The sequence below is a fragment of the Mchenga conophoros genome, linkage group LG5 (genome assembly GCF_057382185.1).
Source record: "Mchenga conophoros isolate Kocher_MC1m ecotype Shallow Benthic linkage group LG5, M_conophoros_male_GT1.1, whole genome shotgun sequence".
In the NCBI taxonomy this organism is placed as follows: domain Eukaryota; kingdom Metazoa; phylum Chordata; class Actinopteri; order Cichliformes; family Cichlidae; genus Mchenga; species Mchenga conophoros.
Window position 1 is genome coordinate 20,030,871 of NC_140530.1, and position 12,404 is coordinate 20,043,274.

At 39.0% G+C, this 12,404-nt stretch overlaps 1 protein-coding gene across 2 annotated transcripts in view; it reads right to left on the reverse strand.

Moving 5' to 3' along the window:
* srgap3 (SLIT-ROBO Rho GTPase activating protein 3) overlaps nucleotides 1–12,404 on the reverse strand; it is a 57,935-nt gene that overhangs the window by 17,032 nt on the left and 28,499 nt on the right. For both annotated transcript variants that reach the window (XM_085273999.1, XM_085273997.1), the window contains exons 4-6: nucleotides 10,850–10,912; nucleotides 3,366–3,551; nucleotides 1,417–1,545 (exon numbers count right to left, since the gene is read on the reverse strand). In XM_085273999.1, the coding sequence (XP_085130125.1) occupies nucleotides 1,417–1,545; nucleotides 3,366–3,551; nucleotides 10,850–10,912 (378 nt within the window). The remainder of the gene's footprint in view (nucleotides 1–1,416; nucleotides 1,546–3,365; nucleotides 3,552–10,849; nucleotides 10,913–12,404) is intronic.

Here is a 12,404-nt window from a genome sequence, read left to right on the forward strand (position 1 = left end):
TTTTCCTCTCACTTGATTGCAGCAGACAAACCAGTGGAGCTCATGATCCCACTCCTTTTAGCCCAGCAGGATTAAGGATGACATGGACTTTTCATTTTCTAGACACTGAGTACGCAAGAGCTGCCCAGCAAAAAGGCAGCCACAGCCACAAATCGGGTTCCCAGCATGCCAAAGTACCACCATTGAGCTGCATATAGCCCAACAAAGGTTAAGCCACAAGTCATGTGTGTAATATTACAGAAATGCCACTGAAATCATGTCTTATCACAACCGTCCAGGAAAATGTGCATCCATCACTGTGGCTAATGTAGCTCCGTATGGTGAGCTGGCCTCAGGCAAAAATGTAACAAACAGGCCAGGAGCTCAGAGACACGAGGAAAACACAATGTGACCTTCAGATTTAGAATTTATATATTATATATTTATTTTTCATATATTTCAAATGTTGTTGGTCAAAAATGGTGATTAAAAGCTTCTTCATCTGCTTTCTGAGCCATAATGGGTAGCAGGTCACCCGAGGTTGAGAGGCTTGTGCCAGCCACATTAATTGTATTCATGCCTGCATAAACAGAGCCTCTGCTTTCACCAGCTGACTTTCACTGACTTCCAACCAACAGTGGTTTGTTAAACAAAGTCATCCTTTTAAATAAAGATAGTGAGACTGTCCAGCAAGGGTTTTGATTAACAATGTGAATAACTTTTAGCTTGAATTGTCAAAAACAACCACAGAAATCACATTTCGCATACTGCAGATGAGGAGAGATGGGTTTTTTATCAGTGAAAATTGAGTTTTCATTTGTAATAAGTAAAGTGCAGCTGCTTAAGCTTCAGAAAGCCTGTGTTCTACATTATGATTCATGAAAGAAAAGCTCACAGATACCAGAAGAAAATGTGCCTCTGTGTGTATGTGTCTTTGTCCTGGGCCATGTTTTTTTTCCTGGGCGACAGTTAGAGGCAGACAGTTACAAGGACATGCTGTGCTTGTCCCAGCAAAGCTCCCAAAAGCAGCATCAACAAAAACAAATGAACCACAAAAAGACTGAGGAAGAGGAGAGCAAGCAGACTGAGCAGAAATAATTCTGTCAACACTGATGGAGCCCATTGAAATCATCAGTCAAAAATGTCCTTCTGCGCTGAAGTACAGAACATTGCTAAACTAGATTTAATGTCAACAGTTAGTCAGTAGCATATCAGTGTTAGGTTTGTTATTAATAATCCCCCCCCCCCCAAAAAAAGGTGCTAAGTAGACTTTACTCGGGCCAACAGAGCAGCTTGAAAACAAGCAGCTTACAAGCTAAGAGCGAATGAGACACGCGAACAGATGGAGAGAAAAGTGACAGTGCTACGGTGTTAAATCGACATCAGAAATCCCAGCTGACAGAGGTAAACAAACACATGTGCTTAGTGCATACTTACATCAATCATATCAGAGACGTCATGGATGTAATATTTTGCAACCACAGCATTTGTTGCTGCCAGGTTCAACAAATAGTCATTCCGAGCTTTTGTGCATTTCAGCTTATTCTCTGAATACTTGGCCTGCCTCTGGGGAGATAAGAGGAGAGAGCAGACAAAGGGGAAAAAACACATCAGTGCTGTAGGGAGGATCATGAGACAGGTAGAGATGGAAGAGAAAGTTTGGAGAAACAGGCTCTAGAGAAGCTAATAATAATAATATGTATTAAGTGGCACAGCCAGGCTCACACCTAGTTATTATGGCTGTGTGCTGCAGCCAGTTTGCCTAGCTCTGCATCAAGACCAAAAAACAGCAAAAACCCGGGGCTGGAAATTTAGGCCAATGTGAAAGTAGCTTAAATGGACCTTTAGGGGTTGTTACAAAAGTGAGTCCCTCTGCACAGACTAATGTTAAAATAACAACATTTATGATACAAACAATCATATTTACATCCTGATACAAAATTATAGATTTCTTTTTTTGAAATTCACCTTTTGTAATGGTTTTAAGTCTATGGATACATATTGCTAACCAAGCATGCTAGCATTAACTAATAGCTTTACACTCCAAACATTTTCTGGCCACCACAAAAAAAAAGGTATGGCTATATAAGACTAAGGCAAAGGCTTCACAAAAAACTAAACAAAAAACTAAAGGGTGATGCTACAATGATTGCATAAATTTTATAAATCTTATAGAATCTCTAATATACAGTTTATTGTTATTATTGCGAAACAATACTAGCTTGTCTATGTAAAGGGAACAAAACTACTCATTTCTACCTCAACAAAGCACCAGTTATGATATTATTAAACCATTTCTCTATAAAAACAGACATTTTAAGATGTTAGGTATGAATATTTGTTTATATAATTGATAGCCACAAATACACGTGTTGCTTCTACCTGTTTACCATGTATACATCAAACAAACCAAACAGGCATTTTCAAATTTAGCTGACATGGTTTGCCTTTCTGTCGGCCTGTATTCCAGTGAAAATTTAAATAAATACCTGCAGTTGCACTCAGCACTTAAATAGGAGGAAAAGAAATGACACAGTGACATAATGTTCTGAAAACAGTGTTTTGTGTTTTTTCTGTTACATTATGCCGAAAATGCTGCAAAAACTTGTCTCACACCAGTAAACCAGTGATTCAGGCTCAACCCAGAAAACCACTGCTGCTGTTTGAAATGCAACAAAAGATTCACAATTATATTCTTTTTTTGTACTTTGCAGGGGCATTTTAGTTCTGATTTCACTAAGCCACTGTGATGCAAATTTTAGCAGGAAAAGACTTTAACTTTGCATTCCTTCGTCTTCCTCTTCCAAGTGTTTGCCGGTAGAATAATGAGACAAAAGTGTGGAAACCATTCACAGGAAAAAAACATAAATTCACCGCCACGTTGTGTTATAAATAGTCTGTGGCTTCCAAGCTAAGCAGCATCTCTGAGGATACCAGCCTGAGGATGGAGAAACACTGCCGTACTGACAGCCTTTTGATTTTCTGCACCTGAGAGATGATGGAAATTTCATTTGCATGAAGAAATCTGAGACGAAGATGCAGAATAAAAAATGCATAGGGGTATCTAAAGTTCAGCATGCTCCGGAGAGCCCAACATGGAGTGGAGAAGACTTTTCACAAGCTAGAAATCTGAATAAGATGGAAAGGGAGTGGGGTTATTGGCCGAAAGTACTCATCTGGCTGCAGACCTACAGTATGCTCCTGAGACTTTCTGTCTAGCTGCTGGTCTACTCATCTCTCGATATTTCCAAGTACACCTGACAAAGAAAGCTGGCTTACCATTAACTGCTTAAAGGTTTTTCCTAACCTAAATGTAAAACTGATGATTCAGGATTTAACAGCACAAACAGATCTGAATTTATGTAAACATATATATATATATATACCTTCTCCTTCATCTTCTCGATTTTCCTGACGGAGCTGCGTCTCGGCTGGCGGTCTTCATGCCGGAGGAGGTTGACGTTGAGATCTCCCGACTTGCTGAACTGTTTCTCTTCCTGCTTCTCAGCGTCTTTCAGCTTGCTCTCTGCACTGATGCTCTCAGTGTGGTACATGTGATATGTTTTCATCACCTGCAAGAAGAGTATAACAGATGATTTTATGTGGCTGAACATCACAGCCTTTTACAGTATTAGTTACGAGCTAAACGTACAGAGGTTTGTGGGTAACAAATACCTGACGATACTTTGGTTTTATGTTCCAGAGTACCCTGTATTTTCCTCTTGCAGCTGTTTTTTAAATTCACAGTGTAAACATTATTTATTACTGAGATCTGCATCACTCTCAATATTACTTTTTACTCTTCTTGAACCTCATTTTTGCTGTTTATTTTCTTCGTTTTTTGCATTCACAGTATAAGACCTTCACCATGTGCTTGTGGCACTTTTACATTAACAATGCTTTTTTTTTTTTTTTAAATTGTATTCTGTACTATTTTTATTCTTTATCATGTTCCTGTAACACAGTAATTTCCCTTGTGAGATCAATAAATCTTATCAGTGAAGGGCGGGTACACTGTGGACGGCTAACTGATCTATCGCAGGGTTAACAGAAAGAGAATGACAAACATCCACACGCACATTTACACTTATGGCCAATTTCAAATTGCTAATTAAACCTAACCTGTCTTTGGACTGTGGGAGGGTGCTGGGGTACTCAGACAGAAGCACAGGGAGAACATGCTGAGCTGTCCAGCGGATTCAAACTCTGGACCTTGTTGCTGAGAGGCAACAGTGCTGGCTACTGGTGCCATGTTATTAAACAGAGCAAATAACTCTCAGTATGAGCTATTTACCATTTAACATTAATTAATGATACAGTATTAAAATGTTAATTAACACCCTAGATAAAATAATACAGCGTGAGTAGTAATAGTATGTATTCATCTGTATTTTTAATCACATGGTAAATGGACTGGTATTTATATAGTACTTTCTGCTCCATCTGTGCCTAAGTACTTTTACCGAATTTTCACACTCACACGGATGAATCAGGGCAAACTTGGGGTTCAGCACCTTACTTCAACGCACAGTTTGGGGGAGTCAGTAAAGAAAATCTTCACTGTCTCTTTACAAAATCTGGTCTGATTTGAGCCTTTTCGTGGTGGCCAGGAGGATCAGTTTGGGTCATCAGTACAGAAGTAACACAGATGTTACTACATGTGGAATATTTTAAGTGGATCCAGAGCCCCAAAGTTGTCTGTGGTTTAGACTTGGCTGTCAAATCTCCAACTTGCCCCCTCTTCCCCTCCTCCCCTCCTCGCTGTAGCTTTCCTGGCCTGTTTCCTACAGTAATTCCTCATTACCTCATCCTTCTACATTTTCAACTCTTTGGAGAAGCAGAATGACATTTTATTCTGTCTTCCCTGGAATTAGTGTATCTCTTCACTTTGATCTCTACTTAGACACTTAAACTTTTACACCCCTCTCCCCTTGTTCAGCATGATGGGGATACGACCGCAGTGGCAGAAAACCCTCATTAGACAACGCAGGAGCACCGCTTGTCCCTCTTAACTCAACACAGATGCTTACTGAGAGTCTCTCGGAGGCCCATTCCTAATTCTCTTAATGAAACATCCATATGCCAATTGCAGCTTCAAACATTTCACCCATTAATGATTTCCTATGAACACCACAGGATGTGAAGCAGTCAGCATAAACAGTTATTTATTTGTTTCCTGCAATCAAGCAGCTCGATGCTGTGCTTAAACAGTGGGGTTCTTCTTTTCTGCGTGAGAACTGCACATCAAAAGCACATGTTTGCTGTTGGGTCACTTACAACTATAATCTTTCACTGACCTCAAATGATACTAATGTGACTAGAGAGCAGTCTGTCCATTGGAAAATTGAAAATGTAAACTTGTAAACTTAAATAGTGCATTTCTATGCTAATTGAGCAAAGTCCTTTCTTACTACAAGTCTTAACAAACACAATTGCTGTTTTTTCTATGCCTGAGTCTAGCACTGACACACTCACACGTCGACGGATGTATTGAGAAGACTGGTTTTTGAGTATTGTGTTTGCTATAGGTGTTTCAACATTTATGTTGTCGTTTAAGTAAGATTATTACTAATAGTTATTAAATATTATGAGCTCAAGCATGAAAAAGTAAGTCATTTTGCAGAAATCTGCAACATCCCTAGCACAAAGAGAGACCCACACAGGCACAGGAAGAAGACACAAACTCCACTTTGTTCTGTCAACTTCCTGCAGTGGCAGTACTATGCACTGCTCCACCACCACCACCACCACCACCATCATATTGCTTATATTAATGCATTAATGTGTAGGCACCATTTTACCACAGAAGTTGCTTATGGTAATATTATTTAATAATTTATTTAAATAGCACCGAGTGGTGAAGAGCTGTAAGGCAAACACCTAAGAAAAAATAATCCTACACTATTTTTGGAGTGTCACAGCTAGGTGTTAATTTAGATACTCACAGACAACAGAAATTAGGTTAACACTCCGTTCTTTCATATGCTGCCAAAACTATTTTCTGAACATGTGCTGCATTTCAAATTTACTTTGAAGCATCTGACTACAAGACCTGGTTTTTCCCCTATGTCTATATGTTAAAACATAGAATGGGCAAGCATACTTTCTTATAAATAGAGGAATGAAAACTAGATCCAAACCATCACCTGTGACAGAACCTCAGAACCACTGTTGTTATATTGTCAGCAACAGAATAACTGTGTGAAACTAAGGAGCAGACATCAGGCACAAGGATCAGAAAGATAAGATACACTATAGCTCTATTTATCCCCTTGGGGATATTAAGCTCGTATACCAGGAAATTAACACAGGTACAAGCAAACAAAAGTAAATTTTACAGGGCCGAGCTGCTGAAAGCAATATCAGGAAGTGCACGACTCTTTAGGACAATCAGGCCCTTTTCAACATTTTTTATTTTAGGGTTTGTTTTAATGATAAATTGCAGACAACAGGATCTTCGAGTGCTTTTTTTTACTCCCATTTCAGCATCGCACTATATTTGAAAAACAATATTTTGAACAACAGCTTCAGCCCACAGTCATACCTCTCCTCCCCTTACCTCTCACCAAGCTGCCAGAGATCCAAATGGGATTTCACAGTTTTGTTTTAGCAAAATTCGTTTTGTTGGCAACCAGCAAAAGTGTTGGAAAATACCACGAGGTAACCACCATGTGGCAACGCTATTGATTTAGCTATTTTGAACAATGAAGTAACAAAGGTCTAGTCTAAAATAGAACAAAATACTGCTGCCTGTGGATCATCAAGATGGGAAAGAGACTGCTCTGTCAGTCTTGTAACCTTTAAACTGCCTTGAAAGTGTTTGCTACAGGTTGTGGTGATAAGGAGAAACCATTTCTAACACACCACTTTTCAGCTCTGAAATAAAATTGTTCTTTTAAATAAATGGTGGCAATGCAGAATGAAAACATAGACTGTATACAATGATGGTCATGGGCTTCAAGTCCAAAAAGTGAAGCCAGTAAGAAAATGACTTTAATCTGAATCTTTTTTTAATGGCTAGCACGTCCATGATGAGAATCTCCTGTTCCACCACCTCTCAAGGGTGCTCTGTTAATTGAAATCATGTGACCGTCGAAGCCTTTTGAGTACAGTGAACTCTTTGCCATGTTCAAGAAACTAGTTTGAGATGATTTGAGCTTCGTGACATGGAAACATTTATCAGAAGATCAGTACACTGTAGCCATAAAGGGATGGACACCGCATTAATACTCAGGTTGCCTTTGCTATTTAAACGATGCTCAGTTGGGCCCAAAGTGTGTAAACTGTTACTGTTGTCTTCCTTTTATCTCAAAGCACTCTAACCATTCTCCTTTGGCATATATACCAATTCTCTTTAAAACTTGTAAACTTTAGAGTTGGCTGCATGGGAAAAACCATCTGGCACCAACAACCATGACACGTTCAAAGGAATTTAAATCACCTTTCTTCCCCATTCTGATGCTCAGTTTTAACTTCAGCAGGTTGTCTCAACCACGTCTACATGTACACATGTCTACATGTCTAAATGCGCGGAGTTGCTGCCATGCGATTGGCTGATTAGATAATTGCGATAACGAGTAATTGACCTATCAAAGGTAATACCAAAATAAAAAAGATTCATACCACCAAGGAACATTTTCCTGTTGAGTTTCTGTACTTAGTCACTAGCCTCATAAATTAATTTCAGCGATTTCTAAACTATGGTCCCATGTTGTTCCTAGAGTATTTAAAAGTAGAATGGGAGGGAGAGCCTTCAGTTTTCAGGCCCCACTTCTGTGGAACCAGCTTCCAGTTTGGATTCAGGAGACAGACACTATCTCTACTTTCAAGATTAGGCTTAAAACTTTCCTTTTTGCTAAAGCATATAGTTAGGGCTGGACCAGGTGACCCTGAATCCTCCCTTAGTTATGCTGCAATAGACATAGGCTGCCGGGGGAGTCCCATGATGCATTGAGTTTTTCCTTTCCAGTCACCTTTCTCACTCACTATGTATTAACAGACCTCTCTGCATTGAATCATATCGGTTATTAACCTCTGTCTCTCTTCCACAGCATGTCTTTTATCCTGTCTTCCTTCTCTCACCCCAACCGGTCGCAGCAGATGGCCCCGCCCCTCCCTGAGCCTGGTTCTGCCGGAGGTTTCTTCCTGTTAAAAGGGAGTTTTTCCTTCCCACTGTCGCCAAAGTGCTTGCTCATAGGGGGTCATATGATTGTTGGGTTTTTCTCTGTATCTATGAAGCGCCTTGAGGCGACTTTTGTTGTGATTTGGCGCTATATAAATAAAATTGAATTGAATTTACAGTAAATTCAATGATAAATCAGTGTTTTTGACTTCTTAGTGGGATTCACAAAGCTAAAAATATTTAAATTAAAGGTTTTAAAATGGGGAGCTCATAGCTCGACTTATTACAAACAATAATAACAGGATAATGCCTAATAAGCAGAGAATGAGAAAAAAAAACAATGTAATTAAAAGAAAACTTGACCTATAGCAGAAAGAGAGAACAGCCTTTGAGAAAATTATTATTATTTTGCTCAAAAAAATGTGCCAAAGTATGACTTTTGAGACATATTTGTGTTGCTCCAGCATTTCATTTATTTACCACCTAAGCTGTGAAATTTCACACAACTCCCACAACCTCTCTCTCGTATGTAGAAAGAATGAGGCTATACGTCAGCATCTGAGTTCTTAGCTTTCAGCCAGACTGTAGCTGAGGCCAAGTGCAGCATGAGAAGACGGATCATCTGAGTCTTATTATGCAGCCAGAAAGAGTGAGTGGGTAAAACAAATACATAGTAAAACATCTGCCACAGTGAACCTGAAGTGCACTGACACTTCGAACCAAACTGTAAATGTCTGGGAGGCAATTGCTTTTGAAAAGGGAGAATCATTTTATTTATTCAGACACAGATGACCACTTGTGCAGAAAATAGTAGTTTTGGTCTGTTTTTTAAAACATTTGACCAACAACACGGTCCTTCTGAAATTTGCATGCATGTAATTTATACATATGAACTTGTCATTACCTCACATGCGAACCCGAACACTGTGTGCTGTGTCCAAATCTACAGATAGCTTAAATAATGATGGTCGCCAGCACTGCCTTTGGGGTTTTGACTTTCATCACACTGCACATATGAATAAGTCATTTAAGGCAGCTCTGCCATCTCTTCTGTTTCACCTCAGGGTGCAGAAGAAGCTGAAGTTGCTTGGTGCTTGTCCAGTTTGGTGGACTGAATCCCTCAATAAGCGCTCAAATTAGACTAACAGCGCAGCACCAGTACCATTTGTTGCTATCCCAGACATACGTTAATCTATCAACACGGTCTCTTGCAGAAAATCCTGCCATAAGCAAAGCAGTTCGTAAGCTATTGCTAATGACTGTACAGTGAAGACAGTACAACTGCAAATGGTTGGAGAAATATTGCAGAGGAAAGTTATGATAAATCTGCCAATACACTGCAGTTAATTAGAAACATTAATCATAATATATGTAAAATGATATAGCCCATGTCTTTTATTGTTACAGCAATGCGGCATGCGTGACACCCAGGCTTTGTAGACATGCTGTTTAATTAATATCGAGATCTTATTATACTGAACTGATTTCTGACAATCAAAGTTCTCTAGAGTTGACATTTCATAGCTGAAATGAAATATTAATAATATTGGACCTTTTGAGGACAAAACTTTCAAACTATAGTTACAATTCATATCACAAAGCATCCATCAATATGACATTTCACCATTAACCTGTTTTAAATTAAAACATATGGGAAGCAGATGCAGGATATGAGAAAGCTGCTTGGTATGAAGTTAAAATGTGGTTGAACAGAAGCGAAGGGTAAAAAAAAGGAAAAAAAAAACAGCTTTTTCGAGAAAAATGGGGTAAACAACGGGCTACGGTCAAAATGAAGCAAAATGAGTGTTTCTACAAAGACAAAAATAAATAAATAAATAAGAGGCGCACTGTACCAGCAGAGAAACTGCTCATTAGAATTGCTGCATATATACAAAGTGTTGGTATCAAGCACAACAAAGCAACTGAGCTAGAATAGGTGACCCTAAACTTAATGAGCACCTCTACTCTCTGACAGATTTATGCAAACACATTTCATTAAAATGGCACACTTATGTGTCAGCAGGCAATTATTTCACAGCTCTTCACAGATGCAGTCAGTGATGTGAACCCTGAAATCAACCAGATATGTTAGTAATTTGAGCCCTGAAACGGTAAACCTTGGGGAAAAATGAAATTTTCTTTTTCTTCATTCATACCTACCACAAACGTTAATCTTGAATATTCAAACAAGTATATACAGTAAACAGAGTGCAATGAACACTCAGGGAAGACACTGACATTGACCATTTAACAATACAAGAAAAGATAAAAAAAGCTTATAAGAACATAAACTGGTTTCTTTTGATTCAGTACAACTCTAAAAGTTTCATTGATCCTGTCCAAGGCTAAAGGCAGTCCCATAATAAGGAGTGCAAAAAACTGAATCCATAAATCTGAAGGGAGAAAGGCAATTTCTCTTTTTAATAAGGAAGACAGAATGAAAGATAAAGGCTGCAAGGTCACTATAACCCTTCCATGATCACTAAAAGGAACCAATATGTTTTCAGGAACACACAAAGAAAGTAAAGACCGAAAGATGAGATCCATGCACGTGTTAATAAGAGTTTCTACTATGGTGCAGCAAAGGGAATAGAGACGAGCCATGACTGAAAGCTATTTAACTCAAAGGAATACAGAAGAACATGAAAAAACATCAGGAAGACAGTGAGGAGAAAGAACTTTGGGAGAGCTCAGTGAAGAGATGAGGTGTGAGAGATCGATCTGCAGGAGACACAGTCTATTACTTACAGTGTAGAGTTCATTCGTCACCTTCACAAGCTCCTCGTGCATCTGGATACCAATGTCCTTGCTCTGAAAACGGCAAGAAGACAGAACAGGGGTAAGAAAACAAATACTGTCTGAGCAATCAGCAGTGACCCGATGTTTCAAACTCCAGTTGTTATGCTGGCGCTGTGACTTTGGTGAGTCACAGAGAAACAACTCAAGAAATATTAGATGGATGACCACAAAGACTGGTGCAGAGGGTGTCTTTTCTCATTGAACCCCGCATACAAGTGAGAATTGGCACAACTGCACAAATATATTTCAAAATGTGCAAGCAGCGGAGTGTTTTGGAATGGGTAATTGTACTTATTACAAACAAATTTTGAGAATACAGTAACATATAAGCATTTCCACCTTTCTAGGACACCCACAACCTCTGTTGTCAGTCAACAGTGACCAAATGTAACTGCAGGAAATGCAATACTCTAATTTCCTGCAGTTAATGCACACTACACTACATATTCAGATCAATTCTATGTCCTCAACAATGCAACAGCTTGTAAAATATCTCAGTTAATTCTTCTTACAGCTTTTAATACTCTTACAACTTCAATTGACAGAACAGAACATGCCTTTTAATAGAAGGAGAAATAAATAACAGTCGATGCATTGACACCTGTTTGTGTGGTGGGGGAACAAGACTTAATATGAAGACTCTGAGGTGAGAATACAACAACAGGATATCTCAGCATGAGAAGCAGTGAGAAAGATCCTCATGCCCAGTTCCACGCCTACTGCCATTATATGCCGAACAATCGTGTCTTTGGACTATGGGATCAGAGCTACAAACCACAGGAAGAACAAGCAACAACATATTGAAAGGCTGAAGACAACTAGGTGTTTCAAACTAAGAACATTCTTGCTATGAGATAACTCACTGCACCACCGCCGGCAGAATTTGTGGGCATTTTGAGTAAGGAAGCTAAAACTCAGTAACCCATGATTCAAACAGGAACGATCACTACATGGATGTTTTAATGTCTCTAGAATAAACAGCCAAAATGAAATATGTTACCTGACCATCAAATCAAATTCAGCTACTTGTGAATTATAACAGAGGTTTTAGGGCTAAGCTCTGAGAAGTAAACTAAGCTTGAAGTTGCTGAAGGCTGAATCCTACTGTCAAAATGGAGTGGTGAAAAACAAGAGGTACATGAAGTCCCAAGGTTCCTCAGTAGAGCTGGTGTGCAAACGAGACCCAAAACAGTTCCCAGAACCTTTAAGCTGTGATACTGTGTTGTTTGACACTTGTTTTGTGTGTTGCCTGGAAGGTGTCACCTTAGCCATTAACACTGGGAACATTTCAGCTAAAAACTGCAACACAATAACATACTAATAAGCAAACATGATGTTATGATGATGATTGCTAATGAACAAAACAAGTGGTTTGCCAAATACGGCAATGACTTTGAGCAGAAAAGATTATGCATCTCCTCATGTGCACAACTTTTCTTAGACACATTTTTTAACAGTGAAAACAGCTGACTCATTTTTCTCTGGTGTATGGAAGATAATGACT